Source organism: Mytilus trossulus, chromosome 3 (assembly GCF_036588685.1).
Source record: "Mytilus trossulus isolate FHL-02 chromosome 3, PNRI_Mtr1.1.1.hap1, whole genome shotgun sequence".
In the NCBI taxonomy this organism is placed as follows: Eukaryota; Metazoa; Mollusca; class Bivalvia; order Mytilida; family Mytilidae; genus Mytilus; species Mytilus trossulus.
The window spans coordinates 89330586-89358457 of record NC_086375.1 but is presented as its reverse complement, the minus strand read 5'-3'; the positions used below and the strand labels follow the sequence as shown (position 1 = coordinate 89358457).

The following is a 27872-nucleotide window of genomic DNA, read 5'->3' as shown; positions in this document are numbered from 1 at the left end:
ATGTACTGTAAATTCAGAAATTATTGTAATTTTGGCATTTTAGACCTTAAAAGAGATCTTAATTTTTGCAATATTGAGAAAAATGCAAGAGGATTTTTCGCAATAATAGAAACATAGCAATAATTTCTGAATTGACAGTATTAGATTTTGCACATTTTTTATAAATACTCCTAACCCAGAGGATTAGATGTGAGGTAATTTTGAACAAATTCAGATGACAAGAGTAACCAAACATACCTTTTTATTTACAAATAAAATATTGAAAAATATGGGGTTAACAAGATTGAATCCAAAATAATAATAATAATAAAAAAGACTAGACCAGTTACACTACACAAACCTATAAATATCAATTATAAATAACAAATACCAAGCATGGCACTCAGTAATAACCAAACAATAGTTACAGCTAAAATATTTTATAACATGGAAAACCAGCAATATATATATAACATAAAAATAAAAAGTAGCTATACCTGCAGCACTATCAATCACCTAACTCAACTGAGATATGCAAGTGTATTGCTCTCAATATTCACTGATATTGGGTATGGGTCATTATTTTGTATTGATGGAATAAGCAGATACATAAAGGGGGGTTTAATTTGTAGTAAATCCTTTAAGAGTACCATTTCTTTTCCATGCAAAAATTTATCTTACAAAAATTAAATATGGTTACACTGTTTCCTGCAGTCATAGTAACAAAGAACAGGACTGCATCATACTCATATCAATAAACAAGAAAGTGTCCCTGGTACACGGATGCCCCGTCAGCTCTATCATTTTCTATGTTCAGTGGACCCTGAAAATGGGGTCAGAACTCTAATTTGGCATTAATATTAGAAAGATCATATTAAAGGAAACATGTGTGCTAAGTTTCAAGTTGATTAGACTCCAACTTCATCAAAAACTACCTTGACCAAAAACTTTAACCTGAAGCGGGACAGACGAAAACAAACATACAGATGAACGAACATACAGACGAATAAATGCACAGACCAAAAAACATAATGCCCATAAATGAGGCATAAAAATCAGCTAAATTGAATATGGGAAAATTAAAAAATATATACATCTGTTTAATATTTGTATGATGATATGAATATGATATGGTTACCATGACTTAAAGTTTACATTCTTTTGCACCCAAAGTGTTTAATAGCAAACTATAATTTAATACATGTACTGGCACTTCATAATAACTGGGTCCAAAAATAAATATACAAAGAGAAATGTGACTTGAACTTGTTAATAAAAAGAGGATGTGTGCTGCCTCATACAATTGATGAGTATTTCAATGAGGTAAATTTGAGGATATAAAACCCTAATAAAGAAACTTAGTATACCTGCCCTCATGAAGTCTTGCTCATTAGGAACTCAGTGAATTTTTGTTTAGGTATTATAAACAAGGTGGAATGTGTGATAACAGAATCATTGCCAGGAAAACTGCATTTGCGTCCATCAAATTGCCAATTCACCGTTTCAGAATCTTATGCATTCTGGGTAAACAAGTAGTTTAAGCGAATTGGCTGATTAATAACAAATGGCACTAAAAATGACATAATCTATACGAACTACACCCTAAACAATGGATCCATATATGTGAAAAATTTATATGCAAAAAATGATAGCAAAAAAAAAAATCTTTCAAAGATTCTAATATAAAATGTAACATATATACCATAAGTCAACCTTTAAAAGTTAACACTCCAACTAATACATGTTTGGACAATTATAAATAATATAACAAGAGTTGCCTGCTCTTTGCTTTGTAACCAAACTGTAAACTTATGCTTAATTAGTGGATAATTCTTGAAACAACCCAAGTTTCTACGGTAAGAATAGAAGATTTATGTTAGGAATACAATACAGTTTCAATGGTAACTTTTTATGGGCAAGAAAAATCATCACAATTTTCTAAAAGAATGTGAGTTCAAAAAGAAGATGGTCTCATGAGCACCTTTTTTGGTCCTTGTGTAAAAGAACTTAGTAAATATGCCCTTTCTACAACATGTTTTAATTTTTCCACATTTTAAATGACTTTCTGCATTAAAATGACCAGACTAGTTTATCCTATTAATTTTCTGACAAATAGTTTGTATTTTTAGAGGATTACATCTACAATATCTGATGTTTTATAATTATTATGGCAAAATATCAACTGTATTATATCCCCTTAAAAATAATGTTAGCACAAAAATATCAACTGTATTTATATATCCCCTAAAATAATATTAGCACAAACATATCATTTTATCTGTGAATTGGAGAGTCGGTAACATCTAAGTCTAACAATTCCTCGGACATGGAACCATGGATTCTAACATACATCTGTGGACTTTCTGAGGTTGGACATGTGATGATTCGGACAGTGTTTGTCCTGCCTGTACCAGCTTTCCATCCGGTCACTAACACACAGATATCTCCAGAATCAATATACTTCAATTCTTTAGCTATCATAAGACCATTGTTTATTCTGTTGTCTACATCATTTATCCATTCTGCTGTTCTTTCAGCTAAAAATAGAAAAATATTATACATTTATATCTATTTATACATTCTGCTGTTCTTTCAGCTAAAAATAGACAAATTTTATACATTTATATCTATTTATACATTCTGCTGTTCTTTCAGCTAAAAATAGAAAAATATTATACATTTATATCTATTTATCCATTCTGCTGTTCTTTCAGCTAAAAATAGAAAAATATTATACATTTATATCTATTTATCCATTCTGCTGTTCTTTCAGCTAAAAATAGGAAAATATTATACATTTATATCTATTTATCCATTCTACTGTTCTTTCAGCTAAAAATAGGAAAATAATATACATTTATATCTATTTATCCATTCTACTGTTCTTTCAGCTAAAAATAGGAAAATATTATACATTTATATCTATTTATCCATTCTGCTGTTCTTTCAGCTATAAATAGGAAAATATTATACATTTATATCTTTCTACAAACTTTATTAATATTACATTCCAAATAATGATCTATTGGGTCATATAAGTAACAAAGTATAAAAGGTCTCCAAAAATTTCTTTTGTTTTACAGTACATTCCGGTTATTTGCATAGCCTATTTGTCAGACGAAATTATGCAATAAAGCGGAGTATGCTTATATCCGAAATGACAAATTACGGAGTCAAATGACATCGATAGTGCAGATCAGCAAAGAAGAAAGATGTACGTCCATAGTCAACTTACAACATAATGAATGCTTATTTATTCTAATAAAAGTTATTTGTCTACTGTCATACATTTTATTTCATTGTGTATTCTTTCTATAAAGTTTATAAACACATTTTGTTTTTGTTTATTTATGTACCGACTTTTCCTTTACCTGAGATACGATAATAAAATTGTTCTAAAAATAGATTTGTTTCTATGACCTGGATGTACAAATTAAATTGTTACGCTTTGTTTAAAACAAACTGTTTAACAATACTACACAGTTTATAATCATTGTAAACAATAATTGTGTAATGAACTGCCTTTGATATTCAGTATTTACCAATTACACAGTGATGTGACACTGTTACTTTAACGCCGCTAGTTTCGTTTATGCAAAGCAGTTTTAAAACAGGTGATGGGGCCATGCACGGGTTATTTGCTGGACACAAGTGTTGAAAGTGAGAAAATATAATAATCAGAAGTTAATTTTCTTTTAGAAAAATATTAAAAAGGAAAGATTGATGTATAAAATTCTTCAACCATATATAAATGCCCTGTAATATTTAACATAAATGTAGATCACCCAAGCTGAATTACGAAATTACACATTGGATAATGATCGATAATTAGCAGGCGTTAATGTTTTAAAAATTCACCCAAAATATAATCTATGAACAATGTTTGAAATCCAATCATTAATTAACACCTTTTGAGATAGAAGATCATAGAATGGTTGTGTTTTTACAACAATCAGCTGATTGACATTTTTATGACCTCGAGGCTTAAAATAGAATATGGGAAACTTTACCTGTGTACACATCGAGGCCTTTTCTATAATCATATAAACACGAAAGATACTGTTTTAAAACTTTATTTGAATAACACACAAGTAAATGTGAAATAATAATGAAAATTATGATGCATTCAAGAAAAATATACTTACCAAATTGCCGTTTCCGGTCAAAAATCTCGTCAGTTTTAACTGAGCATATCTAGCTGGCGATTATTTTCTATGCAATAAACCGAAATGCCACTTGTAAGGCTATGCATATAACCGGACAATTTAACATTAGGTGAATGGGAAATGGTTTTGTGCAGGAGAAAAGTATGCAATTAACCGAATTATGCTATTAAGCGGTATGCAATTAAGTGGAATCGACTGTACTAGTATTCTGATGTCCCTATTTATATTACGTTATAAGAGATCATTTAAAAACTCTGATGGTTTGCATTGGTATGCATTAAAACAATTGATTGATTTTGACAAAGTTTAATTTTCCAAAAATACTGGTAACAGTTTCTTCTATTTATAGACAACCAACAATTGGCCTAGGACAATCAACATTAAAGTGCAATGTTAAAACAGTAACTGAAAATAACTATTTGACACCCGATTATAGCTGATAGATAAAAGATCACTACCCTCATATTATAACAAACCCCTTTTCCTTCATTGAAGTTGACCAGGTCAAGAAGTTTTTTAAATATGGAGATGATTAAGAGTTCTTATATGACATAATACTTCCTTCAGGAGCTAGTCATGTTAGGGTATACAATAATGCCATATGAACTTGTTTAGAGAATGGGACACATTTGAAGAGAAGGACACAGTTCTAAGTTTTATATATATATTCTTTTAAGTATCAGATAAAACTTGTTTAGAAAAGAGAGCCCAGTAATTACCTTGATAAAGTATAGGTAATACTCCTCTGTGTAGATGTAGACTTCTAGCTGTGTGAGGAAATCTTGTAATAGCTATGATTACACATGGGGGACGGTATTTAGCAATCAGTGCAGCTGACCTGGAACAAACAATATACAATCAGCTTTAATACTACAATGATACTATGTTCGACATATATCATGACGCTGTGATTTAAAGAAATTTTATTGAATGCATTGAAAATGATAAACCATAATAGTCCTGGTTTCAGTATTTTTCTATCTTTAGAAAAAATTGTGACCGTTTAAAAGTTTTTTCAAAGAGTAATCGACTAAAGTAGTTGATTGACAGAATGTCAGAATTAATTTCAAAATCATCAGGTTGAAAAAAAAACGCATCAATGCTTCAAAAAGATAATAAATTTTTCCTGATTCATAGAATCTATTTCTTTCAAATTGTGTGTAAAGATGAGTCACAAGAAGCACTGAAAAATGTGTTTAGTTTTGATCAACCATTAACTTAATCACCATACCTGCCCGTAGCTGTGATAACAACTATCGCTCTGGCATGACATTTCATAGCTGCTTCAACAGCTGACAAAGCCGCTGTATGAGTGGCATCAGTGGGCTCGGACTCCACCATTACTCTCAGATCATGGAATAACTGATCTCTGTATAAAGCCTGCTCAGCTTCTCTACTCACATTACATATTGTTTCTAATGATTTCAGTGGGTTTTTCCCTCTTGCTGTTTCCCTTGACAACATCACACAATCAGCGCCATCTATGACAGCATTTGCAACATCTGCAACTTCAGCTCTAGTTGGACGAGGGTTCTGAATCATACTAGCTAGCATCTAAAAATGGAAAAATTAATGTTCTCCAAAAAATATCTTCCATGTCAAGATTAAGAACTTTTTCATGTGGATTTCTGGTTGAGGTTTATTAGAAGTAAATAATAGTATAAATTGACATAGTAACCAATAGATCTCCTACAATTTAAATTTTAACAAGAATGTGTCCCTAGCACACAGATTCCCCATTCTTGTTATCATTTTCTATGTTCAGTGGACTGTGAAAATTAGGTAAAAACTCAAATTTGGCATTAAAATTTGAAAGATCATATCACAAGGAACATTTATAATAAGTTTCAAGTTGATTGAACTTTAACTTCATCAAAAGCTACCTCCACCAAAAACTTGAATCTGACAGACAAACGAACGGATGAACAGACAAACATAGGAACAGACGAACGGATGAACAGATGAACAGACAAACGGACACACAGACTAGAAAACATAATGCCCATAAATGGGGCATAAAAATAAAGCCCTGTGGAATATAATGTGAAAATATATCTCCATATTCTTACCTACCTGTGTTGCACAAATAACAGGCTTGCCCACATTGTTAGCTCTGCCGATCATCATTTTTTGAGCAATGAAAACTTTCTCTGGCGAAATATCAATTCCCAAGTTTCCCCTGGCAACCATTATACCATCAGACACATCTAATATTTCATCATATCTGAAGAAAAAAACAATATTTCTGTAGAAAACAATGACACCTATATTTTTTGGCTGATAAATTAAGCAAATACTACCCATTCCTACTGAAAATTATGTCTTTTGGACAGGATAAGCATATCTTACTGTGTATCATATTCAGGACTGAATGCACAAGCTTGAAATCCAGATATATAACTAATTAAATAAACTTTTACTTTTTTTTTTTTTTTAAATATATTACAAGAACATTAGTATTTTACAGGCAATTTCTAGAAGGTTCTAGTTGTTTATATCATTAAATATAAATCTTTGTTAAACATCTCATTCATATATATTGTCTGTACTATTGATAACCTTTTAAGGTGGTACCCAACACCTTGACTAAAATTTATTTGGTTTGTTTAATCTCATAAAATCCCACCTTTTGACAAAAATATAAAAAATTTCAAAAAAAATTAACCAACCAATTTATCAGAAAAAATACACTGGTTATATAGCAGTTTGACAAAGTTACAATAATTTTGATCATTGAGAAGCTTAATATTCCCTTTACAACACAATGTAATTAAAACGTTTAGCTGATTTTACAGTTATTTCCCTGTAGTGTTAGGTACCACCTTAAATAGAAAATCTGTGATTTTTAGATGTTACACTAATTAATATTCTAACGGGACAGTATTGTATAATGGTAAAAGCAAATTGATCCATCACTTTCCCTATAACCTTGTTACCAATAAGATTTGATTTTGATTTTTGTGTTTTTAACACCACTTTAAAGCAAGGCTTTTGTGCTATTTCAGACAGTATAATGTAAAATCTTACCTTTTGATTCCTTCATAGTTCTCTATTTTTGACACAATCTTCATGGTCTTTCCTCTCTCCCCAAGGTATTTTCTTATTTCATGGACTAAGGCAGGATCATACACAAAGGAGGCAAATATCATATCTACCTAATATAAACACATTTTAAATTGTATGGATATCATTTCCTGTAAAATAATTATCTGTATATTAGATATTTATTTAAAATAACATAGGAATTTGAAGGACTAAATGTGAAATAATAAAATTGAATTTGCAGCATCTAAAGAACCAGACATATTTGTTGTCTTGTCCATATTGTTGTGTACTGTATTTTTCTTGCCTTATAAGATTTAAAAAAAAACCAACACTTTAGTAGCTGAACTACTGTATACTATCTTAGTACCTCGATCAAGTTGCTGATGTTGTTTTTCTGTCAGGTTTTTTTTGTCTTAAAAGCTTCATGTCTTGTTGGTTAATGTGGTATGTTGAACATAACTGAGGAGCCTTTAAGGTGAATCCTTATACTAATTTCTATATCTTATTCTTCAGTAATTCAGTTACAAATGATGTATAAAAATAAGAAGATATGATATGATTGCCAATGAGACGTTTTTTGATTGGAAATGGTAATTAAACTTCAGGAGATGTTTTCTAAGAAATGAACAAAGAAGCAAAACTTTACCAAATCAATTCTACACATGACAAACACACAAAACTTTACAAATTTATATGTACACATGTAAAATGTATGTACAAAATCACACAACTTAACTAAATAATATTTTTAGATAAACAGAAAGAAAAAAAAAATCAAATGTGCACATGAACAAAAACACAAATGTACATATGAACTACCATTTGGATGTACATTAGTATATGACCATACACTGAGTGTATAATAATAATATTTTACTGAACACTACTGAATTTCTGTGTCATATGGTCTCTTGTGGAGAGTAGTCTCATTAGCAATCAGTCATCATACAACATCTTCTAATTACATAACACAGAATACTTATAATTACATGATGTTCTAAAGCAAAGTCAAGTTCTTGTTTATCTTGGACTGACAGTTTAGGTTCCTTTAGGATCAGTCTAGGTATAGTCCATAACATCCTTCCTCCTAACTCTCCTGGCTCCTCCACTTCACAATCTACATAATCTTTTCCTACAATAATCAAAGATAACTTAATTTAATACATTTTGTGTAATATATCAAAATGGATGACATGAATTGCTAAATATAAAGCACACCTTAACATGGAAAATTCTTTTAATACAAAAGAGGATAAAGATGGCCAAGTCCATGAAAATCTACATAGAAAACTAGTCTAAGCAACAGGATGCTCTACACAAATCTGAGAACATTATCAGGTTCCCCAGAAGGTTATTAAATTACCTTATTCAATTAAAAAAAATATTTATCTATTTGATTCATTTAATGTTTTGAAATTTTTAACAACAATTGGCAGGGGGGAGATCAAGCCATTTTTAAAAGGGAGGTTACAAACCCAGAGTAAAAAGGGGGGTTCCAAGTATATGCTCCCATTCACTTACATCAACCCTTGGACCTTTCCCCCCTGGATCCGCCTGGATCCGACACTGATTGGATATATATCTGTGCTTAGCTCTAAATCATAACATTTAATAAAGTCTAGCTGCAACAAAGCCTGTATATGCTGTGATGACATTAAACTACCTACTATCTATCAATCAGTGTGCTTGCCAAAGCCAAATAATAAGCACATATCTGCTTTTAAATCAACAATTATTAAACGTGATAGCTTTGTTGCCTCAAAATAATACATATTTGGACAAGCCCTGTTCACAGCATCTTACTATCATGAGGGTATGGTAATGTATAAATGGAGTTATCTCTGAAGCTGAAGAGATCTTCTTGTTCTAATGCTACACACCTTTTGCTGTAACTTTAAAGGTGAGAGGTCCATCCTCTATAATGACTTGATTACCAATCTGTACTCTATCTATAGCTTCCCCTACTTCTACAAACATATTCTCTGGAGTGCCACATTCTCTGTAGGTCGAATCAGACGTAAATCTCATCTTATCTCCTACCGCCATCTTCAGTTCCTGTCCTAATCCTACTTCCTGTAAACAAACAGTCATGTCAATAACCATACATCAACAATAAAAGTACTGCAACAATACAAACAGGGGGACAACATGCTCAAGTTGATTACAGCTTAAGTGCATCAGACATCTAATCAAGAAAGTTTCAACAATCAAAAGTATACAAACTTGATATAAGCTAATCAAAAGCAAGGTTCAAAAGAAGATGCCAAAATCTAAAACATTATTTACTACTCAAACAATTCTACATGAAAAACATTGCCAGACAGTGCATGTACAGAAATTCAAAAACATTAGCTCACATACAGAAATGTCTTACCTGCTTTATTGGTCAGGATTGATTTTATGTAGAAAGTTTTAAAACTATTAGATTTTACTCCAATTATCACTTAATTATAAACATTATCTATGTTCCATGATTATGACATCAAGGTCATTGTCAGATGTACACTCCAAAAATGGAGATTCTATTGCTTAAACAAACATCCCTACCCACAAAAACTTAACAATGAACCATGGAAATTAGGTTCAGGTAAAATGAAACATTTCTGATAGAAATGCACATCTTATTATCACTCCATACACAAACTAAAGTCGATTTATTTGTAATAGTATATATGAGAAGGAGATTTAAAATAGAAAACTTAACATTGGTAAATGAACCATTGATCAGCTTATAAAAATTCATGCTATGGACACAGCATATTCACTGTGCTTAAACGGCCGTGGATAACTTAAGTTACCCACAGCCCAAGATGGAGCCGCCTGGCTTCGGTTAGGAAGTTTGCTCCTATATAATTACAATACCATGAATACAAAAGAAATGTTCAGTAATTAAAAAAGTTATATAAATCTTTTAGGGAAACTCTGCAATGTAAAACGTGGTTAGTTACCACAAAATAAAAGATTACAGCACGATTTGCCAAAACACTTATGATGTCCGTAACTTCAAAACAACTTGTCCGTAACTTTTTTCCTTATACCAATAGGGATGTCCGTAACTTTAGCATGATGTCAGTAACTTTCAAAGAGGTCAATCCTTAGCAGAAATACAGATGAATCAGTCCAAACCTCTAAAGAAGATATGTATGATTTGATACCCGATCTTATTGAACCCCTGAGGTCAATGAAACTGTTAGAAGATTTTAAATCTACCTTTATTACTATAATAAACTGACACATGTTCAATAATATAGCCTTACATCTACTCCTAGATATTGGCATTTTTTCTCACAATCAACAACACATTACACTAGATATAGTAGAGACCATACATTTTTGGCTAACAATTCAGAATTATTTAAAGAAAAGAATATCATTTTTTTTCCGCCAAATACTCATCAGTGAACAATCTATAAAGCTAGAAGAATGTTAGATAAATTTCGCCGTACCGTCAGATCCCGTTTTATCCCGGGAATATTTTTTTCAAATTTAACGGAAAATCCGTGACACTCTGGTTTACTTTTTCTCTTGTTTAGTTTGAAGCATATCGCTATTGTATAAATCTATGTAATAATTAAGGGGTTTGATAGTGTTTATTGTCCTTTAACTGTTGAAATTGTTAATCTTACAATTTTGAAAAAAGTTACCCTCATCCGAAAATAAAGTTACGGACAGTCTGATTATTTTCAACTTGTAAGTTACGGACATCTTATACATTTTTTAAAAGTTGGCCTTGCGCTAAATAGAAGTCAAAATTAACGAATTTGAAGTGATGGTAGGTGATTTCTTTATTCAAAAATCCTATCAATATTCACATAGATCATGAAAAACGTTGCAAAAAGTATATTTCGTATCAACTGTCATCTCAACGAGTTTAGAGTCCGCCATCTTGGGCTGTGGGTAACTTAAGTTACCCACGGCCGTTTAAGCACAGTGATATTGGAAAGTAAATTATGTTTTTAAGAGAGCAGCAAAAAGAAGAGTTGTAGTAATTGTATGAATAACATGAAAATTCTAGGAATGATAATGTTAAGCTCGAGGTAAAAGTGCTCTTTCAATATAATTTCATTTGTAATCAATATGTAGATGTTAAAGAGCTATCTGTATAAAAGAAGCCATGAAGAAGCAAGAAGTTTAAACCCATTATCACACCTGCACAGTAATTACACTCAAAATTTGCTAGGATATTTTTAAAAGAGATTTATAAAGACAACATGCATCACATATTAAGGTTTAACTGAATTCGTCATAAAACCTTCAACAAAATGATCAAAAGCCAGTATGTATCATATATCAAGGTTTAGCTGGATTTTAAAGTCATAAAAACATTCAACAAAATGTCATCACAAAGCTACGGGGTAGCCAACATAAAATTTTTAGAATAAAACCATACAAACAAAATATTTATTATACAATTTTAGAACTCAACATAACAATCTGATCATACCTCAGTTGTGAATAATTCCTAAATTACATCAGTAACATTTCTAAATATTATAGCTATGATTAAAATGCTGCAATAGTAACAGCCCAAAACTCAAATAAAATATTAACATTGATAATAACAAGGCACAATTATTTCTTACCATACTGATTTCTTATGTTTAGACTATTACAGAATCAAGAGATCTAATTGTCTGAACATTGTTAAACAGCACATGTTTTGGGTGTACCCAGTTTCTTTCAATACTTTTCCAGGTCAGCTGTCCAATTGCAGATTTATAATTACATCATATTATAAAAAACTTTTGCAATTTATCACAATTATCTGAAACTAGAGGCTCTAAAGAGCCTGTGTCACTCACCTTGGTCTATGTTAATATTAAACATTGTACACAAATGAATTCATGACAAAATTGTGTTTTGGTGATGGTGATGTGTTTGAAGATCTTACTTTACTAAACATTTTTGCTGCTTACAATTATCTCTATCTATAACAGTAGTTTCTGTGGAAAATGTTAGTGAAAATCTACAAATTTTGTGAAAATTGTTAAAAAATGACTATGAAGGGCAATAACTCCTCAGGGGGTCAATTGACTATTTTGGTCATGTTGACTCATTTTTAGTTCTTACTTTACTGTACATTATTGCTGTTTACAGTTTATCTCTATCTATAATAATATTCAAGATAATAACAAAAAAACAGCAAAATTTCCTCAAAATTACCAATTTAGGGGCAGCAACCTAACAACCGATGATCCAATTCATCTGAAAATTCCTGGGCAGATAGATCTTGACCTAATCAACAATTTCACCTCTGTCAGATTTGCTCTTAATGCTTTGTTTTTTGGGTTATAAGCCAAAAACTGCATTTTACTCCCATGTTCTATTTTTAGCCATGGCCGCCATCTTGGTTGGTTGGCCAAGTTACCGGACACAATTTTTATACTAGATACCCCAAAGATGATTGTGGCCAAATTTCAATTAATTTGGCCCAGTAGTTTCAGAGGCAGGGTTGGCAAAAACCCGGGTTTTATGAGTATTGCCCAGCCCAGTGGGAAATACTGGGAAAACCCGGGTTTTACTGGGTTTTAGTGGGTAATACTGGGCAATACTGGGTAATATAAAATACTTGTCTGAATTTTAAGGAGGATTCAGTGATAAACACAAATGTTATACATATAATAAGATATTTATACCCTATTTTGTTTGTCTAGCATTTGTCTAGATTGGCAAACTGTAAATATAGAGCAAACAATTTTTTTTTCTTCAAATAAATATAACTCAAAATTTAACATTGTTAAAGAATTAACAATTACTTGTAAGAAAAATTACTCTTAAATAATGTCACTAATTAATTAGTAATTATTCAGATTAGAACACATTTGTTTATGTAACAATAATCAGCTCTTATAATTCTGTAAGTTTTATTGGCATGACCCCTTAGGGTGTTTATTTAGCAATATGAATGTATAAAAATAAAATTAACAAGTGATCACTTAAACACTGCAATAAAATGCATGTTTCAATGTTTGGATTATTAAAACAATGCTTGGTAATTAAAAAGGTTTCTTTAAATGTACTAGATCTGTTTTGCCTACATATATAGAATCAATAGAGAAGAGAATGAAATTGACATTTCAATCTTCTAGAAATGACTGTCAATGGTTATCTGTATACAAAGTATATATTTAGCTGTTATACTATGAAAGTGTACCAAGTCTTTACTATTTAGTGTTAAAATAAGCATAGAAAATCATATTGCCCAGTATTGGCCACTTTTACCAATTTCTGGGAGTATTGCCCAGCCCGGGAAAACCCGGGTTTTCCCACCCGGGAATTCCCGGGCGGGTAATACTTTGCCAACCCTGTTCAGAGGAGAAGATTTTTCTAAAAGATAACTAAGATTTACGTAAAATGGTTAAAAATTGACTATAAAGGGCAATAACTCCTACAGTGGTCAACTGACCATTTTGGTCATGTTGACTTATTTGTAGATCTTACTTTGCTGAACATTATTGCTGTTTACAGTTTTTCTCTATCTATAATAATATTCAAGATAATAACCAAAAACAGCAAAATTTCCTTAAAATTACTGATTCAGGGGCAGCAACCTAACAACGGAATGTCAGATTCATCTGAAAATTTCAAGGCAGATAGATCTTAACCTGATAATCAATTTTACCGCATGTCAGATTTGCTCTAAATGCTTTGGTTTTTGAGTTATTAGCCAAAAACTGCATTTTACCCCTATGTTCTATTTTTAGCCATGGCGGCCATCTTGGTTGGTTGGCAAGGTCACCGGACACAATTTTCAAACTAGATACATCAATGATGATTGTGGCCAAGTTTGGTTTAATTTGGCCCAGTAGTTTCAGAGGAGAAGATTTTTGTAAAAGTTAACGCCGGACGCAGGACGACGACGACGGACGACGACGGACGACGACAGACGACGGACGCCAAGTGATGAGAAAAGCTCACTTGGCCTTTCGGGCCAGGTGAGCTAAAAAACAGTTTGCTTCCAAATGCTGAGTTCGAAAATTGAAAAAAGAAAAACAATACTATTTTTAAAAGAGTGAACTGTCCATCTAGTTCATAGAGTAGAGGGTTCTGAAACTTCCAAAAATGGACATAACTTACAGGAATATAACTTACGTTTATTGTGTTAATAACTTATATATGTAACAACTACTTTCAGTCTAGGTGCTGGGAACTTGACATATTAAATAGACATTTGACATTGTTTATTTTCTAAGAAGGTATGTTGACCATGTCAAACTGTCTTTGCTTATTTTGTGTCCTTAGATTTAGCCTTAGGTCTCATTGGTTTATACCTAATACCTAATTTTATTCATTTAGCAAACAGAAACACCAGCAGAGGTTAGGCAATGAAACATACAGTACATTCAGGTGTGTTAAAGACCCATTGGTGTGCCCCCCCCCCCCCCCCCCCCATCTGAGCTGTGTTTAATTACTCTTTGATCATGTTGTTGTCTCATTGACACATTCAACATTTCCATTCTCAATTTTAATTTATAACAAAATTATCAATTTGAAATAAAGATTAAATTTAGATTTGTTATGATATCTATCCCTTTGAGGTATTCCAATCTTAATAAAGATTGTATTTAGACATATGTGATGATACCTATCCCTTTAAGGTATCCCAATCTGATTCCTGGCCCTGTTATATCTCTACCTACCCCTTTAAGGTACCCCAATCTTATTCCTGGCCCTGTTATATCTGTACCTACCCCTTTAAGGTACCCCAATCTTATTCCTGGTCCTGTTATATTTGTACCTACCCCTTTAAGGTACCCCAGCCTAATTCCTGGCTGTTATATCTGTACCTACCCCTTTAAGGTACCCCAATCTTATTCCTGGCCCTGTTATATCTGTACCTACCCCTTTAAGGTACCCCAATCTTATTCCTGGTCCTGTTATATTTGTACCTACCCCTTTAAGGTACCCCAGCCTAATTCCTGGCTGTTATATCTGTACCTACCCCTTTAAGGTACCCCAATCTTATTCCTGGCCCTGTTATATCTGTACCTACCCCTTTAAGGTACCCCAATCAAATTCCTGGTCCTGTTATATCTGTACCTACCCCTTTAAGGTACCCCAATCTTATTCCTGGCCCTGTTATATCTGTACCTACCCCTTTAAGGTACCCCAATCTTATTCCTGGTCCTGTTATATCTGTACCTACCCCTTTAAGGTACCCCAATCTTATTCCTGGTCCTGTTATATCTGTACCTACCCCTTTAAGGTACCCCAATCTTATTCCTGGTCCTGTTATATCTGTACCTACCCCTTTAAGGTACCCCAATCTTATTCCTGGTCCTGTTATATCTGTACCTACCCCTTTAAGGTACCCCAACCTTATTCCTGGTCCTGTTATATTTGTACCTACCCCTTTAAGGTACCCCAGCCTAATTCCTGGCTGTTATATCTGTACCTACCCCTTTAAAGTACCCCAATCTTATTCCTGGCCCTGTTATATCTGTACCTACCCCTTTAAGGTACCCCAATCTTATTCCTGGTCCTGTTATATCTGTACCTACCCCTTTAAGGTACCCCAATCTTATTCCTGGTCCTGTTATATCTGTACCTACCCCTTTAAGGTACCCCAATCTTATTCCTGGTCCTGTTATATTTGTACCTACCCCTTTAAGGTACCCCAGCCTAATTCCTGGTCCTGTTATATCTGTACCTACCCCTTTAAGGTACCCCAATCTTATTCCTGGTCCTGTTATATCTGTACCTACCCCTTTAAGGTACCCCAATCTTATTCCTGGTCCTGTTATATTTGTACCTACCCCTTTAAGGTACCCCAGCCTAATTCCTGGCTGTTATATCTGTACCTACCCCTTTAAGGTACCCCAATCTTATTCCTGGTCCTGTTATATTTGTACCTACCCCTTTAAGGTACCCCAATCTTATTCCTGGTCCTGTTATATCTGTACCTACCCCTTTAAGGTACCCCAATCTTATTCCTGGTCCTGTTATATCTGTACCTACCCCTTTAAGGTACCCCAATCTTATTCCTGGTCCTGTTATATCTGTACCTACCCCTTTAAGGTACCCCAATCTTATTCCTGGTCCTGTTATATCTGTACCTACCCCTTTAAGGTACCCCAGCCTAATTCCTGGCTGTTATATCTGTACCTACCCCTTTAAGGTACCCCAATCTTATTCCTGGCTGTTATATCTGTACCTACCCCTTTAAGGTACCCCAATCTTATTCCTGGTCCTGTTATATTTGTACCTACCCCTTTAAGGTACCCCAGCCTAATTCCTGGCTGTTATATCTATACCTACCCCTTTAAGGTACCCCAATCTTATTCCTGGTCCTGTTATATCTGTACCTACCCCTTTAAGGTACCCCAATCTTATTCCTGGTCCTGTTATATCTGTACTTACCCCTTTAAGGTACCCCAATCTTATTCCTGGTCCTGTTATATCTGTACCTACCCCTTTAAGGTACCCCAATCTTATTCCTGGTCCTGTTATATCTGTACCTACCCCTTTAAGGTACCCCAATCTTATTCCTGGTCCTGTTATATCTGTACCTACCCCTTTAAGGTACCCCAATCTTATTCCTGGCCCTGTTATATCTGTACCTACCCCTTTAAGGTACCCCAATCTTATTCCTGGTCCTGTTATATTTGTACCTACCCCTTTAAGGTACCTCAATCTTATTCCTGGTCCTGTTATATCTGTACCTACCCCTTTAAGGTACCCCAATCTTATTCCTGGTCCTGTTATATTTGTTCCTACCCCTTTAAGGTACCCCAGCCTAATTCCTGGCTGTTATATCTGTACCTACCCCTTTAAGGTACTCCAATCTTATTCCTGGTCCTGTTATATCTGTACCTACCCCTTTAAGGTACCCCAATCTTATTCCTGGTCCTGTTATATCTGTACCTACCCCTTTAAGGTACCCCAATCTTATTCCTGGTCCTGTTATATCTGTACCTACCCCTTTAAGGTACCCCAATCTTATTCCTGGTCCTGTTATATCTGTACCTACCCCTTTAAGGTACCCCAATCTTATTCCTGGTCCTGTTATATTTGTACCTACCCCTTTAAGGTACCCCAATCTTATTCCTGGTCCTGTTATATCTGTACCTACCCCTTTAAGGTACCCCAATCTTATTCCTGGTCCTGTTATATTTGTACCTACCCCTTTAAGGTACCCCAACCTTATTCCTGGTCCTGTTATATCTGTACCGATAGCAATTTGATGTCCAATCTTTGGCACAATTTGATGAATTCTTTTAATTATATCTGCAAAATACTAAATAAAATATTTCTATTAAAATTAGTGTATTAATGACATTAGAATACAATGATTAGTATCATTTCTATGGATCATTCAGTAAAGTATGAATGTATGATTTATGTTAAACTTTATAATGACTTATTATGAAAAAAATTATTGTTGGGTTGATGCCTAATTCCTGATTTTTTTGTTGTTAATCAGCAAAATATTCTATAAAACTGGTACTAAATACTGATTTCTAGAAAGAAATTTGTATGATGGGATATTTAGACTGATAATGATTGGAATTTGTCAGTCCAAATATGTCACATCAGTCTAATCCTATCACTTGTGACAACTTGTGTAGACATTCTGACTAATTCTATCACTTGTGACAACTTGTGTAGACATTCTGTCTAATCCTATCACTTGTGACAACTTGTGTAGACATTCTGACTAATTCTATAACTTGTGACAACTTGTGTAGACATTCTGTCTAATCCTATCACTTGTGACAACTTGTGTAGACATTCTGACTAATTCTATAACTTGTGACAACTTGTGTAGACATTCTGACTAATTCTATAACTTGTGACAACTTGTGTAGACATTCGGACTAATCCTATCACTTGTGACAACTTGTGTAGACATTCGGACTAATCCTATCACTTGTGACAACTTGTGTAAACATTCTGTCTAATCCTATCACTTGTGACAACTTGTGTAGACATTCTGACTAATTCTATAACTTGTGACAACTTGTGTAGACATTCTGACTAATTCTATAACTTGTGACAACTTGTGTAGACATTCGGACTAATCCTATCACTTGTGACAACTTGTGTAGACATTCGGACTAATCCTATCACTTGTGACAACTTGTGTAAACATTCTGTCTAATCCTATCACTTATGACAACTTGTGTAGACATTCGGACTAATCCTATCACTTGTGACAACTTGTGTAGACATTCGGACTAATCCTATCACTTGTGACAACTTGTGTAGACATTCTGTCTAATCCTATCACTTGTGACAACTTGTGTAGACATTCTGACTAATTCTATAACTTGTGACAACTTGTGTAGACATTCGGACTAATTCTATAACTTGTGACAACTTGTGTAGACATTCGGACTAATCCTATCACTTGTGACAACTTGTGTAAACATTCTGTCTAATCCTATCACTTGTGACAAATTGTGTAGACATTCTGTCTAATCCTATCACTTGTGGCAACTTGTGTAGACATTCTGTCTAATCCTATCACTTGTGACAACTTGTGTAAACATTCTGTCTAATCCTATCACTTGTGACAACTTGCGTAGACATTCTGACTAATCCTATCACTTATGACAACTTGTGTAGACATTCTGTCTAATCCTATCACTTGTGACAACTTGTGTAGACATTCTGTCTAATCCTATCACTTGTGACAATTTGTGTCAACATTCTGTCTAATCCTATCACTTGTGACAACTTGCGTAGACATTCTGACTAATCCTATCACTTATGACAACTTGTGTAGACATTCTGTCTAATCCTATCACTTGTGACAACTTGTGTAGACATTCTGTCTAATCCTATCACTTGTGACAACTTGTGTAGACATTCTGTCTAATCCTATCACTTGTGACAACTTGCGTAGACATTCTGACTAATCCTATCACTTGTGACAACTTGTGTAGACATTCTGTCTAATCCTATCACTTGTGACAACTTGCGTAGACATTCTGACTAATCCTATCACTTGTGACAACTTGTGTAGACATTCTGACTAATTCTATCACTTGTGACAACTTGTGTTGACATTCTGTCTAATCCTATCACTTGTGACAACTTGTGTAGACATTCTGACTGACGTAACAATGATCTCAGCAGTCAGACATTGTAACAACATATACATGTCAGATATTTAAAATTTTTGTTATAAGTCAATGAATAAATGTTTTTATGTGCTAACTATATAATACCTGGTGTGTTTTTGTTATCTGTCAATGAATTACTGTTTTTGTGCTAACTATATAATACCTGGTGTGTTTTTGTTATCTGTCAATGAATTAATGTTTTTATGTGCTAACTATATAATACCTGGTGTGTTTTTGTTATCTGTCAATGAATTAATGTTTTTATGTGCTAACTATATAATACCTGGTGTGTTTTTGTTATCTGTCAATGAATTACTGTTTTTATGTGCTAACTATATAATACCTGGTGTGTTTTTGTTATCTGTCAATGAATTAATGTTTTTATGTGCTAACTATATAATACCTGGTGTGTTTTTGTTATCTGTCAATGAATTACTGTTTTTATGTGCTAACTATATAATACCTGGTGTGTTTTTGTTATCTGTCAATGAATTAATGTTTTTATGTGCTAACTATATAATACCTGGTGTGTTTTTGTTATCTGTCAATGAATTAATGTTTTTATGTGCTAACTATATAATACCTGGTGTGTTTTTGTTATCTTTCAATGAATTACTGTTTTTATGTGCTAACTATATAATACCTGGTGTGTTTTTGTTATCTGTCAATGAATTACTGTTTTTATGTGCTAACTATATAATACCTGGTGTGTTTTTGTTATCTGTCAATGAATTACTGTTTTTATGTGCTAACTATATAATACCTGGTGTGTTTTTGTTATCTGTCAATGAATTAATGTTTTTATGTGCTAACTATATAATACCTGGTGTGTTTTTGTTATCTGTCAATGAATTAATGTTTTTATGTGCTAACTATATAATACCTGGTGTGTTTTTGTTATCTGTCAATGAATTAATGTTTTTATGTGCTAACTATATAATACCTGGTGTGTTTTTGTTATCCATCAATGAATTAATGTTTGTTTTTTGTGCTAACTATATAATACCTGGTGTGTTCTGTAGGCTAAATTCATTCTACAGATATTAAGTCCTGCTACAAACATATCTGTTAACATTTCCACAGAATCACATGCTGGACCTAAAATATAAAATATAAGCAATGTGCTAAGGTGTATCACAGAAATAAAAGTGTGCACACAATTATAACTTATTCCTGCAAAGCTACTGACTAAATATGACCTTACCATGAAAACTGACCAATGAACCACTAACATGGAGTCATGGTCACCTGTCAGTCAGACATTTCAGTCATCACCCTTACATGATAACATCAACACTAATTTTTTATCAAATGGCCTTTATAGTGTTGTATTTTTTTGGTCTTTCTGGGAAATCAGCAATAAGAAATTTGGACATTTAAACATATTTAGTAAAAATTATGGATTTTTGTTAAGTCAAAATCCACTATAAAACCATCACTTTGCACAAAATCATTAGACAAGGATATAATTGAAACTTGTTCTGTAATTTGTCATGATTAAACTCTATACCAAATTTCAAATCAATATCTTCAGGCATGAAGAAAAAAAGCATGGAAAACTAATCTGCTGGACTGACAGACAGACGGATGGAGTGCAAATCTTCGACTTCATGGGCAGGGGACTAAATATTATTGATTTTTTTCCCCAGTCAAAATTAACTGTAAAACCTAATCTTACCTATTGTGCCAATAATACCAGTCATCTTTCCCATTAGTTCATGTTGATCACAGTCAATGTCCAGTTTACACAGCTGGTCAAGCCTTCCTGACACCGAGTCCCCAACAGGGAAAGGACTAAACACACTCATCTTTTACAGATATCTGTAAATATAATTATTATAATGAACAGATATCATTTCTTTACAATTATATAACACTAGAATCTAAAATTTAATTAGCTATATTCTTGGAAATCATTTTTAATATGTTTCGATATGTTTTTCGTGATAAACTATTTCCAGATTAAAGTTTGTGATTGCATAACCCAAAAGAACCAACTGATGAATGTAACTTTTATGCATTCTGTTATGACTTCTTGTTTACCTAATGTTTATGTTACATTAAAGATATGTTACGAGTGTAAAAGATATTATTAATGCACCTATCAACAGGAACTTAGAACAGGTAACAATAGGTTTAAATATTATTTATGACTGTTACGACATTAGATCTATCTTCGTCACTAAATCTTTCAAATCGAGTACATGTTTACAACAAGAGCTGTTTACCTATATATAGAATGGAATTTTATGACCCAGAAGTGAAGGAGAAAAGTACAAGAGGAACATGTGACTTAATCCTAATGATAAAGTACTGTTCTTCACCAATAAATTATTTATTATCTAATCAAAATTATAAATACCATTTTTTTTAAAAAGCACTTTGATTGTCAATACAGATTAAAAGGTGTCACAATTCAATGATGCCTTATACACATTCTTATTACATCCAATTTGATACATTTAAATCTAAAATTTAAATTCAACATGTTAATGTTAGGCAACAGTCTCATTTTTTCTTCAACATTCATTTTATATTTTGGCTTTTTACAATTTATAAATTACAGTTTGTAATTATCAGAAAAATTGATTAAAATATTCACCTGATTAAACTATGACACAGTAAGATTAGACAAAAAAAGTATAAAACCAAAAGGTCAAGTGTTTGAAAATGTATGTAGATCCCTTCCTAAAGGGAGCACCCCTTGAGAGCTACAAGGGTACAGTGGAATCCATGTACACTCCCTATCAGTATCAGTATTAAAGGAGATTTGTCCCCTTACATATTTACAACAACATGTTAACCTTTTTTTTGTATTTTGATTTCGTACAATGTACTACAACTTAAGCTATAATTAAGGGTATATAAAACACATGCAATAACAAAAACAAGGCTGCTGAAGGCATGCAGCCTGCAAATAAATATAAATAAAATAACACCACATTTAACTCTAACATATATAGCCCTTCTGATGTACTGATATTTTGAGTGAAACAACATACTGATCCATGGTCGGGCCAACATTTAAGTACATTTCTGCTGTGTGGGACCCATACAGTCAAAGACATAAACCACAAAGTTATGTCTGTAATAACTACAGAGATAAAACCCCTGGATGTGTCACCAACATCATTCAGCTGCTTAATTAGGAATCACTACAAGACGTAAGGATCATTGCCTGTTGATCATGTTTATATCTATCCCAAATTAATGTATTTGGTTATTATGTTATATTTATTTTTCTCATAGGATTTTGTCTAATGCTTAGTCCGTTTCTGTGTGTGTTACATTTTAATGTTGTGTCGTTGTTCTCCTCTTATATTTAATGCGTTTCTCTCAGTTTTAGTTTGTTACCCCAATTTTGTTTTTTGTCCATGGATTTATGATTTTTGAACAGCGGTATAATACTGTTGCCTTTATTTATTCAATGCCATCAATTATTGATAAGATAATATAATAAGATTTCCATACAAGAAACCAACAGCATAATCAACAAAAGTGACAACCCAAACCAGAGGTACAAACAAACAGAGGCATATTTACACCAAAACAGAAGTGTACAATGCAAACAATCCTTCTTTCCAGAATTGGAACCAGCTGCCAACAACAGTGACCAACTCTGCCACTCTGTATGTCTTCAAGGCCATCCTCCATGCAGCTGCGGACCTGAGGACAACCACATATACCACCTTTAGATGTAAATAATTTTAGCTGTAAAACTAAAAATACCAGCTTTTTTTTACATATTGAAACCTGTCTGGAGAGTGGCTTCCTCACTATGTGTGGTCAATAAAAGGTCTACGACTCCTCCGAATTATTGGAAGATGATGATGATATGAAGTGCACAGAGTCACATTCAAACTCTGTATCTTCAGCACTGTAGCTATCGGTTTTAACCACTAGACTTAAACCAACACATATAATGATATATATGGCGTATAGACAATCTGATACACCTTGTCGCTAATCCCACCTGACCCGGCTGCTTGAACTTTTGACATCATACACAATCATTTTTCCACTGTGGAAACTGTGGCTAATGATATATATGTTTATATAGCATAAAAACCAAATACATTAATTTGGGATAGATATAAACATGATCAACAGGCAATGATCCTTACGTCTTGTAGTGATTCCTAATTAAGCAGCTGAATGATGTTGGTGACACTACCGATAGCTACAGTGCTGAATCGAGCATGCCGATGAGAGCGGACGTGAAAATTTTTGCAGAGACAATCCTTCAACATCATTGAAATTGTTTTGTCAAATTGATTTCATGGATAAATATTATTATCCTTTCATCGTATATTTTATGATTTGGATTATATTTTTTGTTGAGAAAGGTTTCTGCAGATATTTTCAGGTTTGTTTGAGACATGTTGTCAGATGGGATCCATTAGTAGTTTCCATGTGGGAAACTATCAGACCAATCTATTTGATGTCTGAGGGTTTTAGCTGTTCCCCTAATGGATCGGTAGTTTCTTTCCGAGATCCTTTCTCATAGGATTTTCGGCTTTCCTCTACCAGGAATACAGCTGGGCATTTAGCGGTATCGGTTTGGATTCCAAATATGTCCTCTCCGGTTTCCCGTTCGTTGTCTAGGCATTTGTGCGGCATCTGGGGTGACCTTATCCTTTATTTTGTATATAATGTGTTTTTGTATTATGCATTTTTTATATTTTTGAGGATGAGCGAGTCAGGTGAGTGGGTGTGTTCGTATGCTTTATTATATTGTACTTGTTTTTTTGGGGAAGGTTAATTTTCTGGTAGTAAGACCCGTCACGGCCAGGCTGGGAGACAGGATAGGCAAATGCTCACATTAAATCTGTACCGATACAGTGTGTTAAATGTCTTCCTTTTTACACCATAACCCATGGTGGTGCTCCTACTAAAGGAGGAAGATACAGAACATACATGTGGCGTCAGATATTTTGTTTTATAACGTCAAAATTTTACGGGAACCTGTGATATCCAGTAATGGCAGACAAATAGGGATAAGGTGTATTCAAGTAACATAGTCAGACGCACAGGCACTTGTTTCTATCCATAGGAAGGTCGAATATCCATATAAAGCTTCTATTTATAGGGATATTCGACCTTCCTATGGATAGAAACAATTAAGTGCCTGTTGTCAGATGAGTTGGTTTTTTATGCTTATAGCAAATTGTTTCAAAATTGTCATAATTGTCTGCAATGCCAGAAATGTTTTTAGTGATAGTTACATACTGTTTACCAATGTTTGAGGAATGCTTATTACTTACAATGTCTATTACTTTCACAAGACAAACATCGGCTGCAAACGAAAGTCGAAGAAATCGTCACCTGTTTTGTTCGGTTCCGGAAAAGAAATGTATATATTTCCGGGTTTCTTCTTCTTCTTCTTCTTCTTTATATACAGAAAAACATCAACTGGTTGATGATTACTTTCCGGCGCATGCCTGGTTTAACAATATTGTTAATGATTAAAAATATATATTTTTGGTTTCTTAATAATTTTTCAATTTTTATGATACAAATGTGTATGTAAGTTTCATCTAATGATGAGTTTTCTGGTAGATTCCTCCGTTATTCGGAACACACCTCGAAAGTTGTGGAACCAGTGTACATTAAATACCAAGGATAATAACTTTCATATTGAAGATCTTGTTTTGCTAATAAGTTTTTAATAACTAGAGGCTCTAAAGAAGGATATGAATGTCTTTAAACTTAGGCCTTAACCTGTAATTTTCTGCAACTTTTGGCGTCAAATTGTTTAAAATGTTACTGTGATACATTAAAATGTCAAAGGTGTCAAATAATTATCGTTACCATTATTTTTGTCATATAAACTAACCTGATTTTTCAAAATCTGTCTATCTTTTATCATCTAAAAGAAGTGAATATTTTATCATCATGGATCAAAAATTACTTACTGTTATTTAACATTTTTTAACCGTTATTCAACAAGAAGGTACCCGCAATACCAATCGCCTAAAGTGCCTGAGTTGCTCACCTTTGGTCCATGTGCATATTTAACAAATGACGTACACTCTTCAACATTGTAGACAAGAAAAGAATTCATGACAAAAGTCTGTGTTTAGTTGATATTGTACTCAACTGATCATATAGTCTGTTTACGTTCTCTCTATCTTTATATCTATCGTTTGCTCAAAACAAAAATGAAGGTAAAAAATATATCCCCATTTGAGGGCAATCACTCCTATAAAGAGTGACAGTCTACTAACTATATCAGCAGGGGTATGTTTTTTTTTTTTCTGGACAAATCGAAAACATTTTTTTCCTGTCAATTTTAGCATTACATATAGTGGCAGCTGAGAGTGAAACAAACAAATTTTTTTCTCAGAATCAAAAGCAAATTATTTTTTTCTCGAAAAACTGGAAACAAACTCTTTTTTCCAAAAAAAACATAGCCCCATAAAAGTTCAAATAGCACAAAACTTGGCTTAAATTGTTTCATCTCCATCTCCCTCCAAAATGATGCTTTGAGTTTGAATTTACAGGAAGAACATGACTGGGCATGTCATTTTGAAAAAGCTCATATGAGCAATTATCTATGTCTAGTTTTAAATGTTTAGAAGAATGGACAAAATTTTCAAAGTACAAAACTAACATAAAACTATAAACATAGATGATAAAAGCTCACCTGAGGTTTGAATTGCACATATGAGCATTGTGTTAGATTTTTTTGTGCACATATAAACTACCAAACTGCACATGTGAGCAATCTTATTTGCATACAATTCTTACATGCATCTCATGTGCTTCACATGTGAAACTCATGTGCTTTTGTTAGCAATTTCTGTACGGGATCTTGCTCATCACTTTTGCTTTAAGTATATATCTTTCACCACCTCCCAATTTAAAAAGGCAAGAAAGTTTTGTGAACTTAACTGATAAAAAACCTTTTAATAATGCATGTATCCCTCACCTAATCTTCATACTAATAACACAGGAAAGGAAAACATTTGTTGTTTGTTACATCTGTATATAGATGCATGCAAATTGTTTATGAGCCAGCTGAAGCAAGCCTGCCGGTGCTGGATTTTCTTCGTTGTTGGTGGCCTTTGGCTGTTGTCTACTCTTTGGTCAGGTTTTTGTCTCTTTAACACATTATCCATTTCAATCTCAATTTTAATTTTATACAATATCAGTCCTACATTTTGAAAAATGTAGTTAATTTTCAAACTTTTTTTTTAAGATCAGTGAACACTGATTGTGAATGGTATAAAGATTTCTATCAATTCAGAAAATAGCATCATCAGTTTTGTCAGTTTTGTCTTATCCAATTGATTAATGTATTAATAGGTGTTTAAAACCACTTTTAGCACTTTAACTCTTTCCTGACGGTCAGTTTTAATTGGTCGAGGAAGCCAGGTTGCCCTGTAGGAACAATGACCTTCAGTAGGAAATTAACAATTCTGGTCAATTAAGATTACAAGTGAAAGCAGCTACCACAACCTGGATGAAAACCTAACAACCTTAGTGTTAACAGGCTAGTATGTATAGAAGTTAGAAAACTTAGACAACTAGAGGCCTCCCCTTTTCTATCTGACATGTGCAAATTGAGATAAACAACAAAGAATAAACTTTCCCATAAATTATTGACTCATGAAAAACAAGTATGTAACATTCCATTTTATTATAAAATATATGCCTGCTACAAATATACGTTTTAAGATACATAATAACTATTCAAACACATTTCTACTCTATTAACTAATATAAAACGTACCAAATTTGATGTCTGATGAGCAATTGAGATGAATTTGATCAGAAATGGTCAGAGCCAGCAATAAAGTGAGGCAAAGAGAATGTACACAGACTTAATATAACTTTACAAAATATTGTAAAAAGACATCAACTCAGGTCAAATTAGTCAGCTGGAGTAAGATCCTAAGTTTTTGTTAACATTAAAAAAACAGCAAAATTTATTCATATTTATGAAATAAATCATGGACAACTGATGGTTAAACTGTCAGTGACCACTAATAATAAAGTTTAGAAATTTACCACTTTTTAATAGCAGCAAATCTAATCAAACTAGTGCAGTTATATGTTAGCTTTTTCTTTGAGTTTAAAATCACAATAAATGTATAATGAAAAATAATAATAAAATCACTTTTTGCTGTTTGTTTTAAAAGTTTTGACCTTATTTCAAATTATAAAAGTTCATATTGTAGCCATTTAAAATTGCTTTCAATCAAAACTAAATGGTGATATGAATGTCAGTATTAACTTTACTTGTACACAAATCTATACTTATCAGTTGCAACTGCATGAATACAAATTAATATATTTTTCAGAAGAAATCTAGACAACAAAATACAAAAACAAATCACGTATAAAATATATATGTATAGTTGTAGCAAAAGCTACTAAATTGGTAAATATAATAAATATTTGAGCAGTTATTTATCACTGGTATAATAAGCTGAATATATGTATGAATTATCGCTGGTATTAAAAGCTGAATATATGTACAAATTATCATTGGAGCACCAATATTGAAAAGTATTATTCTAATGCAATTTGGATGTAACATTTTTTTTCATTGGCTAAAAGTTGCCGTCAAATCCACAGTTGACCAGGCGTAACTAAGGAGGGACCCGCC

The 27872-nt window shown here is 33.0% G+C and overlaps 1 protein-coding gene across 2 annotated transcripts; it reads right to left on the bottom strand.

The window, feature by feature from the left end:
• Nucleotides 1–25: 25 nt before the first annotated feature.
• On the bottom strand, nt 26–24605 carry LOC134712786 (pyruvate kinase-like). 2 transcript variants are annotated; one of them, XM_063574648.1, is made up of 12 exons: nt 24523–24605; nt 20937–21079; nt 20265–20356; nt 17361–17427; nt 15133–15179; nt 9071–9263; nt 8180–8322; nt 7173–7300; nt 6219–6369; nt 5377–5699; nt 4865–4983; nt 26–2516 (listed from the first exon to the last, which is right to left on the bottom strand). In XM_063574648.1, exons 2-12 carry the CDS (start codon nt 21064–21066, stop codon nt 2254–2256), a joined length of 1656 nt encoding a protein of 551 aa, XP_063430718.1. In that variant the 5' UTR covers nt 21067–21079; nt 24523–24605; the 3' UTR covers nt 26–2253. The 2 variants fall into 2 exon arrangements, with proteins under 2 accessions (XP_063430718.1, XP_063430717.1); XM_063574647.1 differs by lacking the exon at nt 15133–15179 and having other exon boundaries at nt 17314–17427.
• Between the last annotated feature and the right edge of the window lie 3267 nt (nt 24606–27872).